The sequence below is a fragment of the Mirounga leonina genome, unplaced genomic scaffold (genome assembly GCF_011800145.1).
Source record: "Mirounga leonina isolate KUSES-001 unplaced genomic scaffold, KU_Mleo_1.0 Mir_94, whole genome shotgun sequence".
Classification (NCBI taxonomy): Eukaryota; Metazoa; Chordata; class Mammalia; order Carnivora; family Phocidae; genus Mirounga; species Mirounga leonina.
Genome location: NW_023270855.1, coordinates 50,291,200 through 50,317,266, shown reverse-complemented (window position 1 = coordinate 50,317,266; position 26,067 = coordinate 50,291,200). Strand labels below are relative to the sequence as shown.

The 26,067-nt window shown below is 57.7% G+C and overlaps 2 protein-coding genes and 1 non-coding gene across 8 annotated transcripts; all 3 read right to left on the bottom strand.

The window, feature by feature from the left end:
• Window positions 1-223: 223 nt before the first annotated feature.
• FBXW9 (F-box and WD repeat domain containing 9) lies at window positions 224-5,513 on the bottom strand. Of its 3 annotated transcripts, XM_034998054.1 has the most exons (10): window positions 4,950-5,513; window positions 3,691-3,830; window positions 3,489-3,617; window positions 2,416-2,528; window positions 2,239-2,330; window positions 1,247-1,395; window positions 1,050-1,163; window positions 832-921; window positions 671-736; window positions 224-598 (listed from the first exon to the last, which is right to left on the bottom strand). In XM_034998054.1, the coding sequence occupies exons 1-10, from the start codon at window positions 5,356-5,358 to the stop codon at window positions 524-526; spliced, it is 1,377 nt and encodes a 458-aa protein (XP_034853945.1). In that variant the 5' UTR covers window positions 5,359-5,513; the 3' UTR covers window positions 224-523. The 3 variants fall into 3 exon arrangements, with proteins under 3 accessions (XP_034853945.1, XP_034853944.1, XP_034853943.1); XM_034998053.1 differs by having other exon boundaries at window positions 1,050-1,395; XM_034998052.1 differs by having other exon boundaries at window positions 832-1,163.
• Window positions 5,514-6,689: 1,176 nt separating this feature from the next.
• Window positions 6,690-22,698, bottom strand: TNPO2 (transportin 2). 4 transcript variants are annotated; one of them, XM_034998047.1, is made up of 25 exons: window positions 22,608-22,698; window positions 21,021-21,132; window positions 20,290-20,365; window positions 20,058-20,207; window positions 17,909-18,015; window positions 17,691-17,824; window positions 17,533-17,614; window positions 17,336-17,458; window positions 17,112-17,230; window positions 16,219-16,279; window positions 15,953-16,118; window positions 15,586-15,738; window positions 13,058-13,283; window positions 12,691-12,862; window positions 12,139-12,225; window positions 11,952-12,059; window positions 11,693-11,851; window positions 10,956-11,043; window positions 10,671-10,769; window positions 10,006-10,101; window positions 9,640-9,745; window positions 9,266-9,365; window positions 9,111-9,185; window positions 8,874-9,001; window positions 6,690-8,792 (listed from the first exon to the last, which is right to left on the bottom strand). In XM_034998047.1, the coding sequence occupies exons 2-24, from the start codon at window positions 21,117-21,119 to the stop codon at window positions 8,894-8,896; spliced, it is 2,694 nt and encodes an 897-aa protein (XP_034853938.1). In that variant the 5' UTR covers window positions 21,120-21,132; window positions 22,608-22,698; the 3' UTR covers window positions 6,690-8,792; window positions 8,874-8,893. The 4 variants fall into 4 exon arrangements, 3 of the variants coding, with proteins under 3 accessions (XP_034853938.1, XP_034853939.1, XP_034853942.1); XM_034998048.1 differs by having other exon boundaries at window positions 9,640-9,715; XM_034998051.1 differs by having other exon boundaries at window positions 8,900-9,001; window positions 9,640-9,715.
• On the bottom strand, window positions 12,934-13,003 carry LOC118006144. The gene has a single exon (XR_004677973.1). It is a non-coding gene; the product is annotated as a small nucleolar RNA SNORD41 (small nucleolar RNA).
• Window positions 22,699-26,067: the final 3,369 nt, after the last annotated feature.

Here is a 26,067-nt window from a genome sequence, read left to right as displayed (position 1 = left end):
CACACAGCCACGTCCAGCAGCACAAAGGTACACACAGGGTTACCGCACGGCACGCACAGCCAGACCCGCCTCCCCAGCGACACACACACACACACGTGGTCGTGAGCGCAGGAAGGCTTGCGCTCGAGCAGGTACACTCACACCTCGACATAAAATGGCATCTCACAGACTCACTCGCCCCGTGCCTCCCAGTCCCAAGCAAGCACAGGCAGGGCCCTCGGGGGACACCAGTACATCAGGTTTATTTCGCCTTTGCTCTCAAGGGAAAGCGGGTATCCAAATCCTAGCAAAAACGGGGCCCCAGGGAGGGGAGCAGTCCCCTGGGTGGGCCTGAACACCACCACTTCCCTGGCGCGGGGCACAGCCCACGGGGCACAGCTCACCATGGCCCGGACTCCTTGTGCCTCAGGGCTTCGGGACAGGGCAGAGGCAGCACCAGCATGCGGGGAAGGTCCCCCGAGAACAGAGGCCACGGCCCAGCCTGTGGGCCGGCAGATCCCCCTCCATGTCGGCGTCTGCCCGCTCAGGCCTGCAGCCTCCAGACCTCCAGCGATAGGCCCCCGGAGGCGGCGACCACCAGGTTGCCCTCCGCGCAGATCTGGGAGGGCAGGGCAGAGGTAGTCAGGGGCGCTCTGGGCAGCTGGGCAGGGTGCGTAGGGCAGGGCCTTACCCCATTCAGCACATTGTTGTGGCTTCGGGTGCAGATGGTCCTCGGCGGATCCGTGGGCACATGCACCTGGTGAGGGGCAACGGGCGAAAGGGCGAAGGTCAAGACGTGCGCCGCCGGCTGGTGGGGCCAGGGTAGGGACGGGGCCTGTCTCGGGGCCTCACCCGGATGGTCTTGTCGGTGGACGTGGTGTACAAGGCCCCCAGCGAGTGTTTGATCCCTGTAATCTGAGACCTGTGGCCCACGTCAAAAGACTGCAGAAAGGAAGGACGGGACACTCAGGTAAGGGCTCGCCCAGGGTCCACCCGCCAGCCACCCAGGGCGTCAGGAGGTAGGGAGGAGGCCCAGGGACGGTGGGGCAGGGGCAAGCTCCCTGGCGGACCCGGACAAGCTGGAAGCGGCCGTTGTGGTTGGCGAAGACATGCAGCAGGCCCTGGTTGTCACCAGCCCAGAGCTGGGGCTCCTGGTAGGACATGCAGAGCAGGTAGGAGTCCAGCTGTGGGAGGGATACGAGACAGAGCAGCTCAGACCAGGCCAAGCCACCGCCCCGGTCCATCTGGGCCCGCAGGGAGGGCCCACCTGCAGCCGCTGCAGGACGCTGTTGGCCCGGCGGTCGAACACCACGAGCGTGTGGTCCTCGCTGCCCGAGATGATGTGCCGGTCGTCCGCCAGCAGCGCCAGCACCGCACTGGAGTGCAGCCGCCGGCTCTTCAGCAGAGCCGGGCCGACTTCGGGAGTGATGCGGGAAGGAGGGAGACATCAGAGCATCCGGGGGGGGCCCCGGCCTACACGAGGATGCCGGCACCTATCCCACTTGGCACCACCCTTGCTCTGCTCTGCGCGCCCCCATCCCGTCCCTCTCCCCGCCTGTCCCAGCTGGGCCTGGGCCATCCAGCGCCCCCAGATCTCGGCCCTCCTGTCCCCCCGTCCCAATCCCATCCGCTCTCAGTACAGCGCAGACCTCAGCAAGTCCCAGCAGAAAAGGCTTCCACCTGCAGGCAGGTCGGAGCCAAGCCGCCCCCTCACGACACCCCCACCCGCCTCTGGCCCCACCTGGGCAAAGGCCCCCTAGCCCTTCAATTAAAATAAGAATGAATAAAGAAAAACAATGGAAAAGGCTTATGTGCTGGGCAGTGTTTTCCTAGGCTTTTTATGTCAACTAACTTTTAATCCACCAAGGTTCTTACTGTCCTCTCCTACTAACCCTATGGCGCTGGAGTTATTAATCCAGATTTCACAGAGGGGGAGACTGACGTTCAAGCTTGACAGCTAGGAAGTGGGGGAGCCAGGGTCCTAGGGGCTGCTCCACCTCCCACAGTATTGAGGCTCAGAGGGCTTCCCATCCTCCCCGACACCCCAGATAGAGGGGGCTGCCTCTGCCCCCAACCCCCATCCCCCCCGAGTTGCCTTCCTTGTCCCAGCACAGCACGGGCCACTTGGAGTGGTCAGCATCTGGTTGTGACTGTCATCCCAGCCAGGCTGTGAGGACAAGGGTCTCCTTCCCCAGCATGACCCCGGAGACCCCAGGCGGCTCTCCTCTCCCCACCTGGTTCCCAGGGCCCCTGGCCCACCTCTGGGGTCGTAGACGGTCACCTTCTTGTCATAGGTGCCAGTCACCAGGATGTCAGGCCGGTAGGACAAGCACAGCACAGCTGCCTTGCCCCTGGGAACACACGGACCCCAAGGCTCGGGCTGTGACTAGGTGGGACCCCGCCCGGCCCCAGCTCCCCGCCCAGGACCCCACACACTTTATCTCGCCGAACTGCTGTCCATCGGCCGCCATGTCCCAGAGCTTCACTGTGCTGTCCCAGGAACCAGAGCACACGCGGTGGTCCAGCGCTGCCAGCGACCACACCCAGCCCTGCAGACCGGACCCAGTGGTCATCCCCATTTCAGAGCTAACAAAATCGAGGGTCGGAGGAGGGAGACGACTGACCCAAGAACCCAGAGCAAGTCCGCTCCAAGTAGAGGTCGGGACTTAGGTCGGTGGGTCTGTCTGACTTCAGAGCCGAGGAGCCAAGGACGTGCACGCCCACACAGAATGATATTCCTAAGTCAAGTCCCTGCCGGAGTCCGCACCCGTGGTGCTTCGAGGCCACCTAACAATGTGACTAGAAGTGGGGCCTCCGCTCCATGACCTGAGCAAATGAAGTGCTCTCCCTCAGTTTCTTCACTGGGAAAATGGGCACAAAAAAACAACCCCCGCCTCAGGAGCCAATAGGCACAAAGCACTGGCTGGTGACTAACTCATTCCTCACCAGACTCTCCGAGGAGAGTGCTGCGTAACTGGTCGGTGCTACAGATGAGGACACTGGAGCACAGAGAAGTTGAGTCCCTTGCCCAAGGTCACACAGCCAGGGAGTAGCAGAGTGGGGATTTGAGCCCGGTGGCCTAGCTCCGAGACCAGGCTCTTGGCCACCTGCCTGGACCACCTCAATGACTGGTGGTGGTGCCCCTGCATGTCCGCCTCTCATGAGCTGACAGCCATGCTCAGAGCTTTGTGATCCCCACGGGCGGCCTCGTAACTGCCCTGCCCTACGCCTCTCAAGGTATACCTGATGTCTCCCAAGTGCCTCCTGTGTATCCCAGCCTAAGCGAAGCTCTACGGCATATTCATCTCATTCATCCTCATCCTAACCGAGCCCTAGACACAAGTTGAAACGGAGGCCCAGAGAAGTCCTACATCTCACCCCAGCATCGCACTAACAATGGCAGGGCAAGATTTAAATCTATGATGTCTGGTGCCGAAACTCATGCCCTTAACCATGGCACCCTACCCAGGCCCCCCACCTCATGCCCGTCTGGCCTCCTAACCCCTCACCTTGTGGGTGCTGTTCTTCTCGGTGCCCAGGGCCTTGACTAGAACCTGGCTGGACTCCACCCCCAGCTGCCGCAGATCCCACAGGTTGACGTTGCGATCTCGGGAGCCTGACAGACAAAGCGCTCCACCCTGAGAAGAGAGTGAGGTGGTGGTGTCGGAGTCACCCTGGTCCACCCCTGCCCCCCACCGAGCCCCACCTCACCTGGAGCAGCAGCACCGAGTCAATGGAAGCGAAGTGCCCATCAGCCAAGCAGAAGTACTCAGCCCAGCGCCCATCCTCCGCCCAGCGCGACAGGTGTTGCTCCAGCTCGATGCAGGCTGTCGGCCAGTCAAAGTCCTCCTCTGTGGGGCATCGTGAGCAGGGTCCCCAGTGGGCAGGAATCCTGACGTCCACACCAGCTGTCCAAGCCCACCCCTGGCTTCCAGGAAGCCCAGCCTTCACCAGACTTGGAGAAAACCCCACCTGGATCCCTCACCCCACCCAAGAAGGCCCAGGATCTAGCTTTGGGACCACCAGCCACCCACCTTCCAAGCAGGTCTAGGACTACTCACCCCAGTTTCCAAAAAGTGGGTAACTGGAACCTCGGGACCACCTTCGCAGGCCTCAACCCCCAACCCAAGTGTGGAGGATAGTAGCCTCGGGATGTTAAGGTCCTGCCTCAACCCCCCCTATGCATCAGAACTGGGACGTTTTGCCTCCATGATCTTAACCAAACCCAGGGAAGTGTTCTCAAATGAGTGTCTGTAAACTTGGGAACTTTGTCGAGATGCAGAACTCAAATGCTTGCAGAGATTCAGTGGTATAATGGAGCTCAAGCAACTGTTTATCAAGCTGTTCAGGAAAGCCCCATCAATTCAAGGTCACCAAGCTGTCTTATCCCCCAGGGATCAATGACCTCAGGGGCAGGAGGAATTACCACCAGCCCCAGACTAGGCTAGACCCTGGGCTTGAGGATCGATCTGTGATTGCTGGTATCAGGGATCCTAACCTCTAAGATGTAGCTTGGGATCAAAGGTTGCAGGCTCTGGGCCTTTAGTCCCTGCCCCACCACTACCTAGGTCAAGACTGTAAGGGTGAGGGGCTTTGGCATCACCAGTTGGATTCTTGGCCTACCCTGAACCCCAAGAGATTCCAACAGCTAAGACTTCAAGTCCCTGAAGACTTCAAGTCCCTGTGTCAACCCCCAGCCAGGGGTCGGGGCCGTGGTACCACCAGACCCCAAGCCTGAGGCTCGTTGGATCCTGAGTTCAGGGACCCCAGCCCCCCAAGGCAGATTTCCACAGCCCCAGGACCCCCAGCGTCTGGCTCATGGTGCACCCAGAGGTCAGGGGCTTTGGCACCACCGGTAACTACCTCAGCCTCCACCCAAGCCAGGACAACCAGGAAGCCTGCTCCAGGGCTGTGCTCACAGCACCCCAGCCTAACCTGGGCAGCTGACCCCAGCCCCCAGGCGCGCGCACCTTCCACCACTGGGTAGGGCGCGCGTACGCGGCGCTGCGCGCGTAGCCTCCAGGTGACATGGTCACGCACGAGGTCCCGCAGCGTGTGGCACACGCGCGGCAGGACGTGGAGCACCAGGCGCGCGTCTAGGTAGGCGCAGATCTCGAGCAGCAGCTCCGGAGGAAGGCTCAGCAGTCCCGGGACCCCCACGGGCGCACCCTTGGACGCCGCCCGCGGCTCCAAGGCGCCAGGGGATGCGATGGGCGCGGACAGCAAAGGGGCGCGTGGGGGCGGCTGCCCGACTTTCGGCGGACTGAGTACGCGGGCCACGTAAGCCTCGGCCTGCGCGTCCGGGTCGGGCTCCGACTCCGGGTCCGAGTCATCTTCCCAGGCGCGGGGATCGTCGCGCGGCCCTGGGGGCAGCTCCATGGCGACCGGGTGGGCGCGGCCAGCCGGGCCCTGTCAGCCGAGGGCCTCGCGTCCCGTCTCCTAGGCAGCGCGAAGGCACTTCCGGCGCTGCTTGATGACGTTGAGCGCTGGCCGGAAGCGAGCGGCACGTGGGGAAACAGGCTGGATCCCGGAATCCCGCGGTTTTCAGGGCTCCCGTGGTGCAGCTTCGCTGGCCTTGTGCTAGAAAATGCAGATTCCTTCTAACAGCGTTTGTTAAACAGGCAGCTGACTCAGGTTTGACGCGGCTCTGTCAAAGGCACCTCTCCCAGGTGGCGCTGAGCTTAGAAATGCAGTCCCTCGGAGTTCGCAGTCTGGGCCATATGGGGATTCCAGCTCCTGTCTTTCCTTCGGGGGGCAAAAATGTGCGGTTGTTCCGCAGAGCCTCAGATTCTCCTAAATTACCTAAAAATCGTCCTTATCTCTTATTTACTGAAACTGTCTTTTGAGCAAGGCATTAACCGATCCATATAAATGTCTCAGAGCACTTGCCGTTCTGCCTCTTCAGATACCCAGATATGCTCAGTTACCACCTAAGCAGTGAGGCCTTCTCACAGTACTCTACTGTAAAGACGACCATTTTACCAACGTTCCCTCTTCCCTCCCCACCTTTTCTCTATGGGACATATCACTGTTCCGCTGTTTATTTCCTATCCCCTCACTAAAACGTACACATTTGTCGAATGAATGCTGGATATATGGCAATGTCAGCTTTTTGTTTGTTTTCCCAAGTCGATGCAGGGGACCTTTGGCCCTGTTGAGGTTGCAACAAGATTTTATTCTGAGGCTGTGTGTCCCAAGAACTTCGCAATTTCTCATTTGCCTCAGTAACTGTCTCATACTTATTACACCTCCCACAGGCCAAGTGCTAAGCTTCCTACAAAAATGTCTAACCTGCCCAGTGACCCAGAGTTGTGAGGTTAGCCAAAGATGAGAGTGGTGCAAGACTCTGCCCCTTAGTTTAGTCTAAGGCAGATGGGAATCTTGAACCTGGGCTGTAACACTAATGGCTCCCTTTTAAATTGAGCTCAAGACGTTCAGTGAGCTGTAATTACATTCCATGGGACACACGACACGTGTATGTTACATTTAATCTTTGTCGTTCACATGCAGCTTCCCATTTTACTGGGAAGAAAAGTGAGAGGCTTGGGGTCCCAAGAAATGTGCCTGGTTAATTGCTTACTTATTTCCCTACTCCTGAATTATTTCATAGAGTCCTGGGCATCCCCACTTCTAAGGCGTCCCAAGCCCCCCCTCCAGATCTCTTCTCTATGCCAAAGCCAAGGATACAGGAGGCCAGATGGAGACCAACGGTTTCACAAGAAACTGATCTTTACTCAACAAAGTTCTACACAAGTGGAATCTCACGCCACCTCGGCGCCAGTCCCCAGCACAGCACAGTAACAAATGGACAGACCCTGGAGCCCGTAGGAGGAAGAGGGTGAGGGGGAAGGAGGGATGTGGGACAAAGAGGGACTGCAGATCGAGGCCAGTCAGGGTCCGCAGCCCTGGGCAGGGGAGAGGGTTGAGAAGCTGAAACTTCGTTGTGCAAAAATCAACCAAAAATAAATTAAAAAATTAAATAGTTTTCTTTAAAAAAAAAGAAGAAGAAAAGAAAGAAAACTAGAACCAGGCTCCCCGTCCCTGAAGGTGGCTGGAGCACCCCCATCCTGGGTGGAGAAGGGGTTACCAATCCCATCAGACACCCAGTCCATCCACAAACCCCAAGACCCAGCAGAGGATGCTCCAAAGAACTGGATTACCAGAAAATTAAATGGTACCTAATTTTTTTTTCTTTTTTTTTTTTTTTCCTTTTTTTTTTTTAAACAAATGGCTTCCAGAGACCTGCTGGAGTTTCACAGGGTAGGGAAGCCAGTGGAGTTTATGGAATGTGCACCAAGTGCCCCTCGGAATAGAGGCAGGGCCTGACCCTGTCTGGGGAAGACACAGGGCTATGATGGGATTGGGTCTAGGGCCCTGCAGGGATGAACAGAACAAGCCCCAGGCTGTAGGAATCTAGTCAAAGCCCCACAGAACTCCCAAAGGGGCCCCCAGAAAAGTAAAAGTAGGGGAGGAGAAAAAGGAAAACACTAAGGGGGCTGCAGGGCCCGGTTCAGTTTTGAGGCCAACTGGGAAGTAACCACACACCCCCTCTAGGGGTGCCTCCCACACCGTGACTGCATCCCCAACCAATCCCAGAAGGTCCCCTAGAATCACTGCCCCGTCTGGTGGGGTCTTGTAGCCCACTGGGAGTTGTGATGAACAGGAAGCCCCAGGGACAGAGAGTGGGGTCAGGGGGTGTACCAAGTTCTCCTCCTCCAAAGCGCTTCATTTCCTTCTTGCTGGCAGAGCATAAGCTTTCATCCTCTGTCCCCCATCGATTAAAGGCCCCGGCCGCAGCCCTCAAGTTAAAACTCAGGCTGGAACCTGAGAGGAGGGCTCTCAGAAGCACAGAGAAACGGGCCGCCCTTGAAACAGACTTGCTTATGGAGAGACACAGGGAGTAGGGGTCAGCAGCTCTGGCTGCCCCTAGCTCTCTTCAGGAAAAAGGCCCTGGCCCAGCGTCTTCAAAAGTCACTGGAGCACAGCTGCTGGGGGGGGCGGGGAGGGGAGAAGAAAGGGCAACCTCTGGCCAGACCCAGCCCCTCTGGCCGTCCCTGCTCTTCTGGCTGGGACCGAGCAAGGAACGGGGCCACGCAGGCTGTGGCTGCCACCGAGCTGGCAGGAAGTGTGCGGAGCAGATCCCGAAGCGTGCGCGTGCTGACTTGGCGGCCCAGAGACGGCCGTCCTCTTCCCCCGCCCCAGGGGCCCGGCGGAGGCCCCCACCCCACCCAGCCCTCCCCAGTCACCAATGCCGGCAAAACAGCAGAAGCTTCTTAAACTCTAGATGCAGATTACACGGAAGGCCTCACGGGTTAACTCAGGGGTTCACTAATTCTACTGTCTCCATGCAGTCGGGGAAATGGTGGGGCGACCGGCCCAGCCTGGCTGGCTGCAGCGCCGTACATGCGTGTGTCCGCGGGTGTACGTGTGAGCGTACGTGTCTCTGCAAGGACCCCCCTCCCCGCCTGCTTTCCCCTTGCCTCAGCCTAAGCCGGAATCGCACGGCCGTGTTGAATCTTCCCTCCCGCGAGGCTGGCCCAAGTGGGCTGCCAGAGGTGACCCCGACTGAGAGCAAAGGGCCCTTGCTGCCAAGAAGTCCCACCCCCCCTCCCCTGTTTGTAGGATGAGTGTGGAGACCCCACCCACCTGCCTGCTGGCCGCCAGGCCACACACACTCATGGCAGGTAGGTGGACGGGGAAGGCGTCTGGATTTGGGTCCCGCTCACTCCTCCCTAACCCCCCTCGACCAGGGCACGGCGACTTCTGGACGCAGCGCGCTCCCCAGCAACCCCTCCAACGACGCAGACAGAAACCTGTGGAGAGAGGCGGGGGTGAGGGCCTGCACCCCCCACTCCCCCCAATAGCAACGGCCCGCCGGCGTGCAGCCTCCTCACCTGGCAGTCGTGACGCTCGTCTAGACCCCGTAGAAGGCAGCCAACCTCTCCTTGAGCAGAGGCGGGAACTGCTCTGAGAACTGCTGCCAGTTCTCCTCCCCAACTTGGTCTTTGAAGCCGTGGAGAATCTGCGGGGAGGCGGGGGGTGAGGCGCGCCCCAGCGCGGAGCCCTCTGAAGGCAGCCTCTCTCCCCAGAGGCGCCCCCTCGCCCCCCGCCACTGCCTCGCAGGAGCTCACCTTATAAAACATGTCCCGAAGGTCATCCTTCGGGCTCACCCAGGAGGCTACAGCGTCGCAGAAGAAAATAAAGTCCTGAAACGTGACAGGTCCTGTGTGAGGGGCCGCCCGAGCCCTGCCCCAGCACCTTCCCTCCGAGCCCCAGCTGCCCCAACCTGCACGACGCCCCCGGGGTTGACGCCTATCATCATGCAGATGCCTCGGAAGGCTGAATCCTTCTCCTCGTTGTCCCTGATATTCCTGAGGGACGTGCACCTGTGGGAGAGGTGAGCGGCAGGCAGTCAGCTGGTGGGGCTGGGGCAGGATGGGCATCTGTGGGGGGCAGTGGGGAGCAGCAGGTCAGCGGGGCTGGGGTGGGACACGTTATCTACGTGGGGTGGGGGGGGTTTCAGCAGGTGATGGGCTAGGACGAGCATCTGGGGGTGGACACAGACAAGGGAGCAGGTCCGGCCCGCCCTCCCCCACCCCTGCCCTGCTGTCCAGCCCACCAGACGCAGGCCCCACACGGTGGGGGGGGGGGGCCACACACCAGGGCCGGATGAACTGCTGCAGCATGGGTGCCACCTCCTGTGGGCACACGTAGCCCAGGCGGCCGATGGTGATGGCTGGAATGGCAGAGGGACTCGTCAGGCGACCTGCAACCCCGAGCGGCCCCGGGACGGTACGTGGCGGGGCCTCTTGCACGAGGCACCAGCCCCGCCCCGTGGGCCCCAAGGGAATAGGCCCAACCAGGGTCTCTCCGAGGCATCTTCCCCGGGGCTCTTCCCAGAACCCCTTCTGGGTCTTTCCAGACACCTTCCCCGGTTCTTTCCCGAGGTCTCTTCACCACTACCCTCCCAGCTGGGAAGCCCAATCCCAGGTAAGGGGACAGCAACTGCTCAGGCCTGGTGCCCACCTGTGTTTTCCAGCAGCGTCTTGGGTGTGTTGGGCCGGTTGATGATCTCCACCAGGTTGTTGAGGACCATCTGCACGTAGGGCTGCATCTCCGCCCCTGGGGGACCAGTTAGTCAGAGCCCCGCATAGCCCATACCACCCATGCTGACCCCCAGCTACATCCAGATACTGGCCAACTGCAACCAGTGAGGGAACAAAGAACATTCTCCAGCTGGTGCCCGGCTCAGGACCCGTGGCCAACCAGGGACAGACCCACACCTTCCAAACACCAGAAGCTTCCCTGAAGTCATTGCTCAACACCAGGGTTAGACCACATTACCCAGATTCCCTGGGGGGGGCGGGGAGTGGAGAGAAGGGAGAAAGCGGCCAAAATCTCCCCACCAATCCCAGTGGGCCTTTCGACCAACTGCACGGGGTGGGAGGTCACAAACAATCCAATCAGAATAGGCCTCCTGTTCGGCCTCTTTAGAAAAACCAACCACAGGTGCCCTTTCAGCCATTTGGCAGGATCCTGAGAAAACGACTCAGAGATGTCTTCTTGCACACCCAACTTCAGTGATCCTCAAGAAGGCCCAGGGCTCTCTTACGGGGGACCTGTCAGGCGGAGCCCAGGTCCCGCCCCCAGCGGGGAACAGGCCAGCGAGGGGGGAGATGCAGGGCACTCACCCATCTGCATGCAGATCTCGCCAATGGCCCAGGTGGCATTGTTGCAGACAGAGATGAACTCAGGGTTCAGGTTGGTGCCCAGGATGGGCATGAACTCGGCTGGTGGGGAGAAGGAGGAGTGCTGAGCAGGAGGGCCAGCCAGAGTGAGCTCCTGGACCTGGCTGGGCAGACCCCATCAGACAGTACGAATACAACCCAGTTTGGTCACTGTCCTCCCAAAGTCATTTCTCCATCATTTGAGGCCAGAGCTAGGGTCATGGGGTCACGACAAGATGGGCGTCCTACCGATACAGGGCTTGACATGGATGAAGCAGGCTTTGGTGAGATCTCCCAGGAGCGCGAAGGAGCTCTGCCGGACCTCAGGCATTGAGTCCTGGGCGGGGGGGTGTGTGTGTCAGAGCAGGGTCAGTGTGGCAAGGCTCCCTGCCCCCCAACCAGCTGGGGTCCTAACTAATCCCTCAGGGCTGGGTAGCTGGGGGAGCAGTCCCTGGGGCATGGCCTGACCCTGTCACTTCCCATCACAGGCCCCGTCTGTAAATCTGGGACTCGGGGCACACTGAGCCATAGTGTACCCCTGCCCTGCTCGGGGTACTGCTACGGCAGGGAGCAGGCCTAACCATCCTAACACACTGGGCATGCATGTGTGTAAAGCTGGAAGGGCTTCTGCTTTCATATATCCTTCTTCTAATTTTTTTTTTTAAGTAATTCCCATGCCCAACATGGGGCTACAACTCACGACCCCAGATCAAGAGTCACAATCTTCACCGACTGAGCCGGCCAGGGGCCCCTCGTTCCTCTTTTAAATTTTCTACATTGTTAGCTTATTCAATGAGATTTGACTCACGTCTTACTTAAATCACTTTTTAAAAGAAGTACAAGCTTCCCCCACCCTCGCCCCCGGTGGGTCCCTTTCTCCAGATGTCCTCTGGGCACCACCAGGGCCCCGAGTCACCCCAGGGTGGCCCGCACGGGCTGCCGAAGGGCTTCCCTGCAGTCAGAGGGTTTGCAAGGGGCCCACCCACCTGCATACACTGGAAGAGCAGCGTCATGATGTTGCTGCGGGCCACCAGCTGTTCCACGTGGCCACCCAGGCCCTCGGCCAGGCCACTGAGCAGGTCCAGCGCCACAATCATGAAGTCCTTGTCAGGGGCCTCGTACTGCTCAGGGTGCTGGGTGTACATCTGGGCACATATGGGGCGGGCGGGCAGGTAAGGGCAGTGGGCCGGGGCGAGGTCAGCCGCAGGGGAGCGGGCGGTGGGGCAGGGGTGGTGAGATGCTCACCATGGCCTGGGCCAGAGTCTTCTGCACCAGGGTGACACAGCGCTGGTAGACAGGCTCGCAGTAGGGCAGGAAGCCACTCTGCAGGGCAGTGGCCACCGATGATAGGCACTGGTCGGGAGGAGGGCAGGAGAGGTGAATTCGGGAAGGGTGGAGCAAGGCTTTGGGAGAGGTCCGGGAGCCCACCCACCTCCAGCAGAGGGAAGAGGTCCTTGTCTTCATCCTTGAGCTCGTTCCACTTCTGGATCAGCGGAGGCATCAGCTTCTGGATGTATTCCTGGAGAGGGAGCATGAAGTTGGGGCTCCCGGGGGTGTGGGAGCAGCCTGGCACCAGTGGGGCTCCCTGTGACTCAGAGGCACCTACTGCCTCAGTGATGAAGTCTGAGCTCCTTGCTGGGGCTCATGGGGCCCTCCGAGGCCTTGGCATCCAGCCAGACCTCCAGGCCCATCTTGTCCATTCCCTTCTCTCCGTCCCTAGCCCCGCCCACCCCGCTCGGCCAGGGTCAGCAGCTCCCCACTCCTGCAGGCCCCTGAGCTTCCCCAGCACAGCACTTACCATGCTGTCTCAAAACTGTCTGTCTCCCCCACTAGACTGGGAGCAGGGCGAGGGTAGGGGCTGGGTCTGTCTGCCTGCCTGTTGAGGTCATGCCCAGGTCCCTGGTGTGCAACACGGGGTGGCCGCCAGGTCACTGGATGCAGAGAGGCATAAGGCTCAAGAGAGGGAGACGCTGTGGGGTCTCACCGGCTGGTTGAGGTGGTGGCCCACAGAGTCGGCCAGGGTGCCGATGGCGTCATAGAGGATGAGCAGGTTCTTGTGCTGGTACTTGCCGAAGGCGAAGACGAGGGTGTCCAGGATATAGCTGAGGTAGGGCACCAGCTCTGTACAGGCCTCCTCCTCCAGGGTGGCGAAGGCACTGGAGTGGGGAAGGGGTTCAGTGGGTGGCCACAGGGGGGGCTGGGCCTGGGGGCGGGGGAGGCACGCCCTTGGGATCAGCCAGTACGAATACGTGAGAAATCAGCGTGATGTCAAGGGACATGAGTGTCATCACTTCCCAGAAGGCAGCCGTGGGGCAGGGGTGGGGGCTGTGGGGCCAGGTGTCGAAGGTCACCTGCAGGCCGCCTCCTGCACCCTCTTGTTGCCATCCAGGATGCGCTTGAGCAGCTCTGTCATCAGAGGCTTGAGGTGCATGTCGGGCGGCTGGCTGACCACCCAGTGGGCATAGCGGCTCAGCGTCCAGCAGGCGATGGAGCGGACCAGGGCCTTCTTGTCTGACAGGCACTGGATGAGGTGTGGGATCAGCTCCGGCAGATAGGGCACCATGCCCTGCATGCAGCCTGCAAGGACCAGCACAAGGGCAAGCCTGAGCCCGGCCACAGCCACCCTCCTGGAAGAGCTCAGCGGCATCTAAGGGCGGGGGGGGACGGGACGGGGACACTAAGGCTGGGAGGTAAAACCACAGAAACAATGGCTCAGTCACAGAAATGGCAGAAGGCAGGGCCAGGATGGTAACCAGCCTTTCCCCTCCATTGGCGCCACCTGCCACGGTCACTCATGAATTCATAGGGCCAGGCAGCACAGTGACCAAAATGGACAGAAAGTACTTTTCTTTTAGTTTTTAAAATTTTATTTATTTTTTATTTCTTTATTGTATTTATTTTTTTAAGTAGGCTGCATGCCCAGCATGGAGCCCAGCACGGGGCTTGAACTCATGACCCTGAGATTAAGGCCTGAGCTGAGATCAAGAGTTGGACACTCGACCAACTGAGCCACGCAGGCACCCCTCTTTCCTTTTTTTTTTTAAACTTAAGCTCTAGGGATGCCTGGATGGCTCAGTCAGTTACGCGGCTGCCTTCGGCTCAGGCCACGATCCCAGGATCCTGGGATCGAGTCCCGCATCGGGCTCCTTGCTCGGCAGGGAGCCTGCTTCTCCCTCTGCCTGCAGCTCCCCCTGCCTGTACTCTCTCTCACTCTCTTGCACCTACTCTCTCTCTCTGAAAAGTAAATAAATAAGATCTTTAAAAAATAGATAAATAAATAAACAAACTTAAGCTCTACACCCAATGTGGGGCTCGAATTCACAACCCCTAGACCAAGAGTTGCACGTTCCACTGACTGAGCCAGCCAGGCACTCCAAATACTTTTCTTTTGAAACATTTCTTGGATGTTTGAGAGTTTTCTATTTTTCATCTTTAAAAAAAAAAAAAAAACTGTGAACAGGGGCACCTGGGTGGCTCAGTCGTTAAGCGTCTGCCTTTGGCTCAGGTCATGATCCGAGTCCTGGGCTCGAGCCCCGCATCGGGTTCCCTGCTCCGTGGGAAGCCTGCTTCTCCCTCTCCCACTCCCCCTGCTTATGTTCTCTCTCTCACTGTCTCTCTCTTTCTGTCAAATAAATAAATAAAATCTTTAAAAAAAAAAAACTGTGAACAGGGGCGCCTGGGTGGCTCAGTTGGTTGAATGTCTGCCTTCAGCTCAGGTTGTGGTCTCAGGGTCCTGGGATCGAGCCTGCATCGGGCTCTCTGCTCCACGGTGGGTCTGCTTCTCCCTCTCCCTCTGATCTCTCGATCTTGATCTCCCTCAAATAAATAAAATCTTCAGGGGCGCCTGGGTGGCTCAGTCGTTAAGCATCTGCCTTCGGCTCAGGTCATCATCCCAGGGTCCTGGGATCGAGCCCCACATCGGACTCCCTGCTCTGCGGGAAGCCTGCTTCTCCCTCTCCCACTCCCCCTGCTTGTGTTCCCTCTCTCGCTGTGTCTCTCTCTGTCAAATAAATAAATAAAATCTTTAAAAAAACAATCTTTTCCCAGAACACCTCGTGAAGCCCATTAACATAAGCACACGTTACCATAACACACACTGTGCTTATTATATAAGGAAACCTTTCCTTGAATAAATTTTATTTTTACTTATTTATTTATTTTATTATTATTTTTTTAAAGATTTTATTTATTTATCTGAGAGAGAATGGGAGACAGAAAGCATGAGAGGGGGAGGATCAGAGGGAGAAGCAGACTCCCCGCCGAGCAGGGAGCCCGATGTGGGACTCGATCCCGGGACTCCAGGATCATGACCTGAGCTGAAGGCAGTCGCTTAACCAACTGAGCCACCCAGGCGCCCAACCTTGAATAAATTTTAAAAGCTCTCCAGGGTGGAGACTCCTGCTGCCGGGTCTGAACCTTCTATGACAGACCTGGATGCTGAGGTGGTCACGAGTGACACGGGCAACACGTTCATATTCCCGTTCACCCAGCTGCACCATGGGTGGCCGGGGAAGTGGTATAAATCTCTCGGCCCCCCAGTCTCCCCATCTGTGCACCCCCACCTCATCAGGCGGGCTGCCCGTGGTTATCGCCGAAGCCGTAACTGTGCCGACAACCCACAGAACTGCTGTCTGTGAGAATTAAAGGGAGGGCCTGCCTCGTGGGGCCTGGGGGTTCCATTCAGGCCCAGAGGCCGAGGAGGAGATTCAAATCCATGAGCTGTTTGGTGGGGGCTGAGCAGGCCTCTGAGAGAGAAGCTGCAGCTGGGGTCGGCCGGGCCGCACGGCTACACGACACAGCCCGGCCTGGAGCAGCTCCGCGGTCTCCCGCCAGCACAGGGCTCCGAGGTCAGGCCCGACCACGCCAGTGGGGCACTCACCCTCAGCGATGGCGCCCAGCACCAGGATGCCTGACTCTTTGACCACCCACTCAGGGTGGAAGAGGAGGCCCTTGAGCAGGGGGAGTAGGTGGGGCAGCAGTTCCTCCCGGAAGACGTTGGCCAGGACATCCAGCGCAGCTGCCGAGCACTTCCCTGGGACGGGGGAGGGGAAATGTGGGAGCAGGCTCAGGGAGGCCCTTTGGACAGGCTGCCAGCCTCCTAGACTGCACCTCCCCAGGATCAGAGATCATGATTAGAATCTTCACGATCTGCTCTGAGTAGGTCTCTCATCACCTCCCGAGAGGCAGCCCCTGGGCTTACTGCCTTCCCCCACCACCACCCAGCCCCCACAGGCCAGGCCACGCACTCAGATTCCAGTCGGACAAAGCATCGTCATCATCATCATCCTCTGCGTCCTCTGAGCCATCAGGCCGCTCAGCCTCATGGGGCAGCGTCACTGTGCGGGACTTATGGAAACGTGGCTTGATGTCCTGCTCACTGTCGGGGACTGCCTCGTCCTCCTCCACGTCCCCCTATGGGGCCGGGCAGATCACTAAGCACCACTGGGAAACCCAGCCTCAATGCCCCAGCCCTCACCTGCCCGTTTATGCCCGGCAGTGGACCCTGACTGACCTTGAGCAGAATGATGTCGATTTCTGAGTACTTCATTCCATTTACCAGGATGGGGATCAACCTGTTGGGAGAGAGGCTGCTCATCGGGATGCAGGGGCCCCCGAGCGGGAAGCATCAAGGAGCCAAGGAGCAATGTATGGAACTTAGGGGTATTATCCTGACCTAGTTTTAGCCACTGGGACTGGGACAAAGCAGACACCACTCCTGGCTCCACAAGAGGGTTCTTGACCCAGACCTGGCCACTCAGGGAATTCCAGAACTCTGAATACACCAAGAAGCTTAGAACAGTGTCTGATCCCTAGCATACTGTAAGGCAAGGAGGACTTACGGCCCTTCCCTGGGATGGGCCAGGTCAGACGAGCAAATAGGCAGGGCAGCTCATCTCCCCAGCTGGAGCCCATGCACTTGGGAGGTAGAAATTGATTCATGACTCAGGGATGGGCAAGTGATCCAAGTGGGTCAAGGAGGGTCAGCCCTAGGACTTGTGCTGGAGATACCGGTTGAGAGAGAATTTCTTTCCTCTGAGGTTCCTAAGCTTGAAGGTAGCAGAAGGCCCCAGCACTACCAAGGGGGAAGGTCGTGCCCGACGACAAAGGCAACACCGAGGGCGTAGATCTGAGATCACACAGACGTCTTTTACATCCTTTTGAGCACCTGGATCCAGCTGTGCCCAAAGCCTTTGTCAACTTTTCATTTTTTTCATCTACAACTTACCTAATTTTTAAGTCATTAAAAACTATCTTATCACTTGCCAAATCAACATACACAGGGATAGAAAGTAAACGGAGATAGAGAACACAGACTGAGGGTAACACAGGAGCTAATCAGAGGGAAGGCAGAGCACAGAGAGGGATGGAGGCCGAGGCGGGGCAGAGGGCAGGGGTGGCACTCACTGGACCAGGTGGGAGGCCAGGACTTCCTTGCAGATGGGCTGCTCGGCCAGCGTCAGCCAGAACTCACAGGCCTCCAGGGCCACGTTCTCATCGTGGTCCTGGGTCCTCTGCAGCATGTACTAGGGCAGGGTGGGAGAAAGGCTAAGGCCCGGCCTGGCTAGGGGTGCCCTCCCCACTTGTCGCCCACCCCACAGAACACCTGGGCCTGCCTTGGTGGTGCACACCTGGATAATGCTGTGCATGTGGGGGATGAGCCTGTCGATCCGCACTTCCAGCAACATCACCAGGGCACGGCACACGTTCTTCCGCACCTCAGGGTCATCGTCCACGGCCAGGGCGAACAGGTGCTGCAGGGAAGGTGGGATCAGCTGCAGCACGGCCCTCAGCCCTTGCCCTGCTCAACCCCGGCCCGGCAGCCCACCTCGATGAAGGTGTCAATGTTGTCCATCAGCGCCTGGGCCCGGTCCATGATGAACTGGTTCACGCAGGCGATGGCATGGGACCTGGCAGCGAGTGGGCACCTGGGTCAACCCTGACCCCGCCCCCTCCAGGCCCCCCTCCCCGGGGAGCCACACCCACCGGATCTTTGGGCTGCAGTGCTTGAAGAACTGTAAGAACTTGGGGATCATGATGTTGAGCGGCCTGTTGAGGGCATCACTGTCCAGGAGCTCAGACGAGTCTTCGCAGATCTTCTGCAGGGCTCCGAAGGCTCCCTGAGTGGAGAGGAGTGGGCAGGCAGCCGTGAACCCCAGTCCCACCCCAGCTCCCACCCAGGTGGGCCACAGCTGGTCACCTACCTCACAGGTGTTGTAATCCTCCGAGTTGAGCAGGCTGCACAGCTGGGGCAGCAGCTCGGGCCACATCTGCAGCTCGCCCTTGGAAGCGATGGTGGTGATGAGAATGCCTGGGGCAGCCGGGAAAGGACGCTGCCTCAGGCTGCGTGCTAGGTGCGGGCCTGCCGCGCACGCGCTCCGCTGGCTCGCAGGCCGTCCGGGTGCAGTCCCCCAGAAGCCCTACACACTCCTTTCGAGATCCTCTGAGCCTTACTGTAATCCAGCTCCGTTGCAGGCCCTGGGATGCAGCACAGAACTAAACACAAAATCCCTGCCCTTGGGGGCTGCTTGTCTAATGAGAGGCGCTTCCAGGTAAAAATAAATGAGCAAAAGACCTGGGAGGCTAGATGCTGAAAGCTAAGGGGGGGGTGGGGCGTTAAAGCAGAAAAGACGGCTGGCAAGGGCAGAGGTTGAGGGCAGCAATTTTATTTAAGTTTATTAATTTTTTTTTTAGCAATCTCTACACCCAACGTGGGGCTTGAACTCACGACCCTGAGATCAAGAGTCTCATGCTCTTCTGACCAAGTCAGCCAGTCGCCCCATTTTAAGATGGGTGGCCAGAGGAGGCCTCACCCAGGTGATACCTTGCTATGTGAGCAAAGACCTGAAGGAGATGAGGGACAAGCTATCCAACTCCCGGGGGCAAGAGCATCCCAGGCAGAGGGAATGGCAGGTGCGAAGGCCTGGGGCAAGGGCAGGCCCTGTGTGTTCCAAGATGGGCGAGGAGCCAGAGGGGCTGAGCAGAGCGGGCGGGGGGGGGGGGGGCTGAAAGACAAACGGGGGGGGACAGGGGGGGGGGGGGGGGGCGAGGGGGGGGGCAAGTGGGAGGCGGTGAGGGCTGAGAGGTGACAGGAGCAGGTTGTGACAGCCCATTAAGCCCTGGGGAGACTTGTACTGCTGAGTAGAAGCCCAAGAGCGGCCTGCAATAGGCATGTGCAGCGCGAGGGCCGAGAGGCGGTCTGGTAGCTGAGCTGAATTCAGGTGAGGGCGCTGCAGAGAGTGTACTGGAAGCCAGGAGGTGGCAGTGTTTCCCCAGCAGGGGTAACACTGGCCCTGCCATCTCTCCAGATGACCCTGCCTCCTGCTTCTGCTGGGGAAGGCGTTACCTGCGGTAGGGAGACCGTGAGGACTGGGAGTGCAGTCCCAGTCCCAGTCCCAGTCCCATCCCTGTCTGTGCGACCTTGGCCACATGGCCTGACCTCTCTGTGGCCCAATGGGGGATAAAAGCACGGGCCCCTAGGACTATTGGAAGTTTCAATACCTTAATTCAAACACTGAGAGCAGAACCCGGCTATCTAGTGAACTTGGTAAATCCGATCCTTCTGCTGGCCTCACAGGGGGTGTTGTCAGGGCCCCAAGATCAGGACTTCTAGCAAGCCCGTATCTGGCTCAAATTTAATACTATTTTTCTGTCTTTAATGCACGTTTTTAAGGTTATCTTCCCTTTACCCCATGCAAATATCTTTTCACTTAAAAGTCACATACAACTTTCTCCGAAAAGCAACTTTTAAAAGTTGACGTTAAAGAATAAAAACATAAGTCGGTTTTATATCAACCACATCTCAGTAAAGGTGGGGAAAAAAAGCAAGTCAGTGACAAAGAACTGCGTTGGTGTTTCTCAGTAGCGAAGACGCATGAGGTGAAATTGCTGGAGAATTCTCAGTTATCCTTCTGTTAACTCACTCAGGCAGCCCTCCGGGAGTCAGGAAGGGTCCAAACGCAAACCAAACTCCCGTTTCACCTCATCATTATTGGTGAGAATCAGCTGAAGACACCAAGCTCCACAAGATTGGGGGGGCCCTCATCTTCTAATGTGTGACACCCTCAGGACCCAAACAGAATTCTGGACATCGAGGGACTGCCTCCAAAGTGGGAATGGCTGCTTCAGGAGGGAGTGGTTCAAAGCACTAGGCCTGCACTGGTCGCTTTTGAGCTCTGCCACTTACCAGGTAAGTCCCTTAACATCTCTGTGCCTCAGTGTCCTCATCTGTAAAATGGCAATAGTAACAGTGCTACCATCCACGATACTGGAGTAGTCAGTGAATCGATACCCTTAACACGCTGAAAAGCTCCTTCGCTGAGAGTAAGGACTTGGGGAGCCACTCACTCTCACCTATGGTAGCTCGGATGAGTGAGGAGGCATCGCCAATGTTGTTGAGACACTCCTGTTTGATGAAGTCGGCCACAGGTGGCGGAAAGCTCTGGTAATGTGCCTTCACGTTGTTCTTGAGGATGAGACCACTGAGGGAACGAGTTGGCTCATCTGGGGGTGGAGGGCGGAGGGTCAGGGGAGCACAGAGGAGAAAGCGGGGTCCCGCCTGAGTGGAGGGGCACTGGGAGCATACCTTCCGACTTGAGTCTGGTCAGGACAAAGATCAGGTAGTTGTTGAAGTCGGGAAACTGGTTCAGTTGTTTGAGTTTCTGCCAGGTTGTTAAGGGACTTGGGAGACAAGGGCCTTCCCCAGGTGGGTCCCCTTACTGTCACGTAGCTAAAAGCCCTTCTGACCACTGGGACCAGGCGGACAGCTCCTGAGACCCCACCTGTCAACCCCCATGCCAGAACAACACAGCGCTGCAGGCACACCAAAGTCATCCAGCGGGTGGAAGAGCACACCTGAGCTTCCCATCCACTCTCGGAGACCTGGCCGGAGCAGGAGAGGGTTGGCAGAGCCGCGCTGTTGGACCAAGGCAGCTGCTCCTCGGTCCTGCTCATGAACAGTCCCATGTTGCCTGCTTTTTTAAAAAAAGAAGGGAATCCAGATTTTCAAGTAAAACTTGCTGATAGTTTAAATACCTTAAACTTTAACTTATTTTAAGCATCAACCGGTAAAAAAAAATGTTAACCATAAACCTAAACAAAAACTACGTGCCAGCCAAACGTGTTCCTTCCCTCCCCCACAGGGCCACATTTCCTCTGGAAATGGGACCCAAGAATTCTAATCCCCAATTCTGCCAAAACTAGCTCCTGCCATAAGAGAGTCTGGGAATTAGGGAGTCAGCCCCTTCCTCTGGCCTTCAGGGGCTGCAAATGTCTGCCCTGTTCCCCCTAGGCCTGGAAGGAAGGAAGGAAGGATACGTCCTGCACGATGCGCTGCGTGGCTGTGTTGGGCGACTGCGAGTCTTTGAGCAGCTGCAGGACCTGCTGCAGGCCCTGCTCATCTGGCTGCCAGTCCATGGCGCAAGGTGAGCTGCGGGGGTAGGGGCTGGGGTCAGAGCTGGGTCCCGGGGGCCCCGTGTGAGACCCGGGCTGAGCCCCCGTGGAAGTGACTGTAGCGGCAGCGCGACGGGAGTGCCCTCGGCGGACAGGCGGAGGCCGCCGATCCACACCAGCCCAAGTGCGGGGTCCCCGCCAGTTGCGCCATCCACGTCCGCGCAGTCGGGCTCGGGAGCGCAGGTGAGGGGCTATGGAAGCCGGCCGCGGCCCTCAGCGGGCCCAGCACAAAGCTTTCGTTCCAGGGCGGCCCATGCCGCCTCCCCCGGCTGCGGGCGTTACGGCTTCCGCCAGCCTCACAGCCGCCAGGCAAGGCCCCAGCCACCTGTCCATCCAGGGGCCCTGCTCCAGACCGCGATAGCGCCCCGGTCCCCCTGGTCTCCCCGGTCCAAACACGGCCCCCAAAGAACCCTCTTTTCCCGAAACCCAGCCCTCAAGCTCCGCCAGATCCCAGCCGCCTCCTCCGCCTCGGTCTGGTCACTGAGCCTCCCAGATGCACGGTCCCAAGGTGCTCCAATCGTCCCGATCCCTGCCACCTCCCCTAATCCGTCCCTCCAAACTGAACCGTTTGCCAGACGCTCCTCTTTTTGGCCTAGCCTGTCTCCATCCAGAGATTCCCCTTAATCCGGTCCGGAGCAATCCCCGGACAGGTCCGAGTTGCCTCTCCGAATGAGAGCCAGCCAATCCCGCCCACCCCGTGAAAGATGACCCCTGGACAGGTCCCCGTCGCTTTCCCCAATCAGGTCTGGCCAAGTCTTCCCCCCCACCCCCCCACCCCCCCACCTCCTGCCCCAGTCAGCATTAACTCCTGTTGGCGGATCTCTGTTGTTTCCCGTAATCAAGTTCGGCCAAGCCCCCCACCACCTCGAGGTGGAAACCCACTTGGTCCGATCTCTGCAGCTTCCCCCAGTTAGGCCTGGCTGAACACCTCCCGGAGCATTCCCCCCAACGGATCCTAGCGACGCCTCGAAGTCAGACCCAGCAAAGCCCTCTAGAACGAAGTCTGACGACCCTCCCTGTCAAGGTCCAAGAAGACCCCCAACTTTTCAATGAGGCCTTCCCCAACCAGATCCAACCAAAGCCCCGCCTAAATATCCCCCCACATACCCACCCAATCCTCACGACATTCCCCAATCAGGCCCTAAGCAGTCCCCAAGCGCTTCCCCCAGATCCCCTCCAGCCCGACCCCAGCCGCCCCACTGGCCCGATTCTCGAGGCACCGGGGTCTCGCCCGGCTCCGAGGCCCCACCCCCTAACCCCGGCTCGGTTTCCCCCTCCCCCGCCCCGGCCCGCTCTCGCTGCCTCGCGAATGGGGCCCAAACCGGGTTCTCGGCCTTTCCCGGTCAGGCGCGGCCCCGACGGTCGGGCCGCGCGCGGCGCAGACCCGGAGCCCCGCGGGGGTCAACGCAAGCCCGGGCCCAGCCGGTCGGGCTTCGGGTAAGGCCCACTTACCCGGCCCCGGGTGGCAGCAGCGGCGCCTTGCGCTGCGGCTTCTCCTGAGACTCGCGCGGAAGGAGGGAGCCAAAGAGAGGGAATGAAAAAAAAAAAAAAAAACGCGGCCGTGGATGAACCGCGGCGGCTTCCGTACGCCGTTCAAATTGGCCCAGCCGAGCCAATCGGAAGGCACAGCTGTAACACGTGGAACGGCACCGGGGAGACCGAGGCCCCGCCGAGGCCGGGTCACGTGACCGAAGTGTAGGTGGCTCGCCTGGCCTCTCTGGCCGTTCGGTCTTCCCAGCGTCTCGTTTTCTCAGCGTCTGTCACGCAGGCCTGACAGCAGCTCTTTGCTGGGAGCTGAGTTTGGTGGCGCGTGGGGACTTTTGGTATGTGGTGGACCCGTGAACCTCTCGGCCCCAGCCAGTTGTGCCTTTCACCCCCTTCTCTACGAATAAAACTGGGCCTCCCCCCGCCACACGCATCCAGAAGGTGCCTGAGAAGAGCACAATAGGTATCCTCAAGGAAAGATCGGAGGGAACTGAGCCTAGCGTGAATTTTAGACCCCAGAGACAAAGGAAGCACTAAGCCAGACAAAGGGGATGCCTAAGATAGGCTGCGTTCCTGCAGAAGCCTCTGCCACATTTTGTGTTATTTTCCAGTACTGTTTGATACTTTTTACAAGGATATGAGAAAAACCCACAAGGATATAAAATTCTAAACGAAATGAATAAACGCTGAAGCGAAAGGCCTAATCTCTTTCCCTACCTGGAGCTGAATGAGGTGAAACAACCCAGGAAATTTAGGCAAGGGCAGGGTCATGATGAAAGACATCTTCATAATCCTTGCGCCATCTTTGGATAAAGTAGGGCACCTCTTTTAAGAGTGGAGCAGCAGACGAGGGAGAAGCTGGAGACCCTGGGGCCTCGGTTTCCCCCCTCTTGGCCAGGCTGATAAACAGATGGGCAACCTCCTGCCACTTGGGAGTCTTAAGTTTCCTCACTAGTCAAATGCGTATAAAAATAGTTTGCTGGGTTAGAGATCATCAAGTTAAGCATTACCAGGCCTACGGCAAATCATTCTTTAAAAAACTTGTTTTTTTACCGGGAGAGGCTCAAGGCCGTCCTGCCACTGTATTCAGCCACGCCCTAAGCCAATATTTACTGAATTTAATCAACTAGGCCTCTAATCCCCAAGGACAACCCAGCCCTGTCTTGAGGGACTTTTTGGCTCCAGGAGTGGTAGGTTAAGTTTTGCTCCAGCCTGGAGGAAGGGGACAGGTTTCTCAGCCGACTTCCCGTTAGCAAAGTCAGTCCCCCTCCGTTCATTCATGAAAAACAGGTACCTAAGACCTCTCCTGACAGCCAGCACTGGGGCCTTCCAGACTTGAAAAGGGTCGGCTAGTGCTTAACGCTACTCCGAGACTCCCTAAAGGAGCAATCGGGTTTTCCTCCTTTGCGGGACCGAAACCCGGCTGGAGTGACACGTGCAGAAAGCTGCCGCCTGCGCATGCGCAATGGCCTTCCCTCGCATACCCTGAGGCGCGAGAACTACAAATCCCGTCTCACCGCGCGCCCGCGTAGCCGCGCTTAAGGATTCTGGCTGTGACTCAAAACCCGGTGGTCAGGAGACCCCCCACCCCCCCGGAGGTGGGCGTTGAGCGGAAGGAAGAGTGATATTGAGGGACTGGGACTGGAAGTTTCGGGAGGTGTGCTAACAGTAGGAGTTTTCTGCTCAGGGTTGGGAGTTGCCCCAGATAAGGATCAGATGGGAAGAGAGCTGGAGATGCGTGAGAGAATTTAATGCTCACCCTCTCCTATTAATATGTCAAGTTTCAGTGATCCCAAGCAAGCCTCAGGGGAGAGTAGAGTCAGGCAGAATAAAGTGACCCCTGCTGTTTTTGTGGTCCACGGTATTGGCCCTCGTGTGATCGATCACGGAAGTCTTTCTTCCTACCCCCAGCTAGTGGATTTGAGTTCTGAATCCAGGCTTTTCCCCCATTTCTTTCACTTTCTTTTTTTTTTTAAGTAGGCTCCATGCCCAGTGAGAGGCTTGAACTCAGGGTCCTAAGATCAACCGACTGAGACAGCCAGGCACTTCATATCCCTCTTCCTTAAGCACCTACTTTACTCCCTGTCAGGCATTTTCCAAATGTAGTTCTCACAACAGCCCTGTACACAGCAAACTTACTCCCAACTAGAAGCACTCAGTGCAAAAAAGAAATTCAAGGAGCTGGTGCCCAACCATGAATCTGAGATGGAAGACAAAGTCCTCTCCGTTTACAACAGTCTCCCTATCTGAGCATCTCTTCACAGGGCACCTGTGTTTAATTAAAGGTCACCATTTCTCAAACACGTCCCCCAACCCAAGCCAATTGCTTCACCCAGAGAAACAATGACAGCTGTTTTAAATAATGTCAGGGTTAACACTGACTTAAATATTGCCCTTACTTTAGAACTTGACTGTGGAGATGCCTCCGTATTCTACCCCTATTATTTATTTGAGAAGGAGGGAGAGAGAGAGCGCGCACGCGCACACAGAGGAAGAGGGAGAGGGAGAAGCAGAAGCAGACTCTCTACTGAGCAGAGAGCCCAATGCGGGGCTCCATCCCAGGACCCTGGGATCATGACCTGAGCTGAAGACAGACACAACCAAATGAGCCACCCAGCCATCCTTACCCGTTTTAGACACGAAGAACTTGAAACACAGAAAGGCTAAGTGACTTACCCAAGTTCACACAACTAACAGGCACCAGAATGGTTTGAAGCCATGGCTGTGTGACTCACCAAACCCTGAATTTGATTCTCCTCCCCTTTCAGACTTTCCCCAGGTCAAGACTGGCGAATGCAGTGAAGGGGGATGCTGGGACTCCATCAACTCCTCCTGCCTCCTGACACTCCAGAAAAGAGGCTGAGCTGCTGCAGGGGCGACCTACTTCTCCCACTTGTGTTTCTTTTTAAAGATCCAGCGGCTCCTGGTGCCTTTGAGGAAGGAGGTAAGGGTGGCATCATTGGCTGCTTATGTCCCCTCCCCCAACACTACATCCCCAAGGCTAAAGTTACACCTGGGCCAGCTCACCATCCCCAAAGTAGGAGGGAGAGACCTTTGAGCCAATGTGGAAAATAAGTCAGACAAGCCTCAGTGTGTTAGCCAGAAATGAGAGGGGCAGTTGGGTTCCAAAGCCTGCTTGTGCTTTTCTCTTTTGAAAAGCCAAGCCAGCTTTCAGCTCAGGGTCTTTGCACTTCCCGTTTCTTTGGCCTTAAACACCTCCAAGGATCATCTTTACTGCTTTCAGAACTTTGGACAAACATTACCTTCTCAGGGAAGCCATCCCTGACAAACTTAAAATTGCCATCTCTCCCACTGATCTTGGTTCCCCTTTCATATTTTCCCCCCCATAGAATGTATAACCATCTGATGTGTTCTGTATTCTATTTCATTTCCTGTTTATTTCCTCAACTAGAATGTTAGTCCCACC

Bases quoted from the DNA above. Each gene is read 5' to 3' on its own strand.
- FBXW9 (XM_034998052.1), bottom strand. From the start codon at position 5,358: ATGGAGCTGCCCCCAGGGCCGCGCGACGATCCCCGCGCCTGGGAAGAT. The intron at 3,831-4,949 runs GTGCGCGCGCCT...GATGCCCCACAG, and splicing joins GCCCTACCCAGTGGTGGAAG to AGGAGGACTTTGACTGGCCG. The intron at 3,618-3,690 runs GTGAGGTGGGGC...CTCTCTTCTCAG, and splicing joins ACTCGGTGCTGCTGCTCCAG to GGTGGAGCGCTTTGTCTGTC.
- TNPO2 (XM_034998051.1), bottom strand. From the start codon at position 21,119: ATGGACTGGCAGCCAGATGAGCAGGGCCTGCAGCAGGTCCTGCAGCTG. The intron at 12,863-13,057 runs GTGACCTTCGAC...TCCCCACTCCAG, and splicing joins GTGCAGGAGGCGGCCTGCAG to TGCCTTCGCCACCCTGGAGG. The intron at 11,044-11,692 runs GTGGGTGGGCCC...CCCCCCGCCCAG, and splicing joins TGCTCTTCCAGTGTATGCAG to GACTCAATGCCTGAGGTCCG.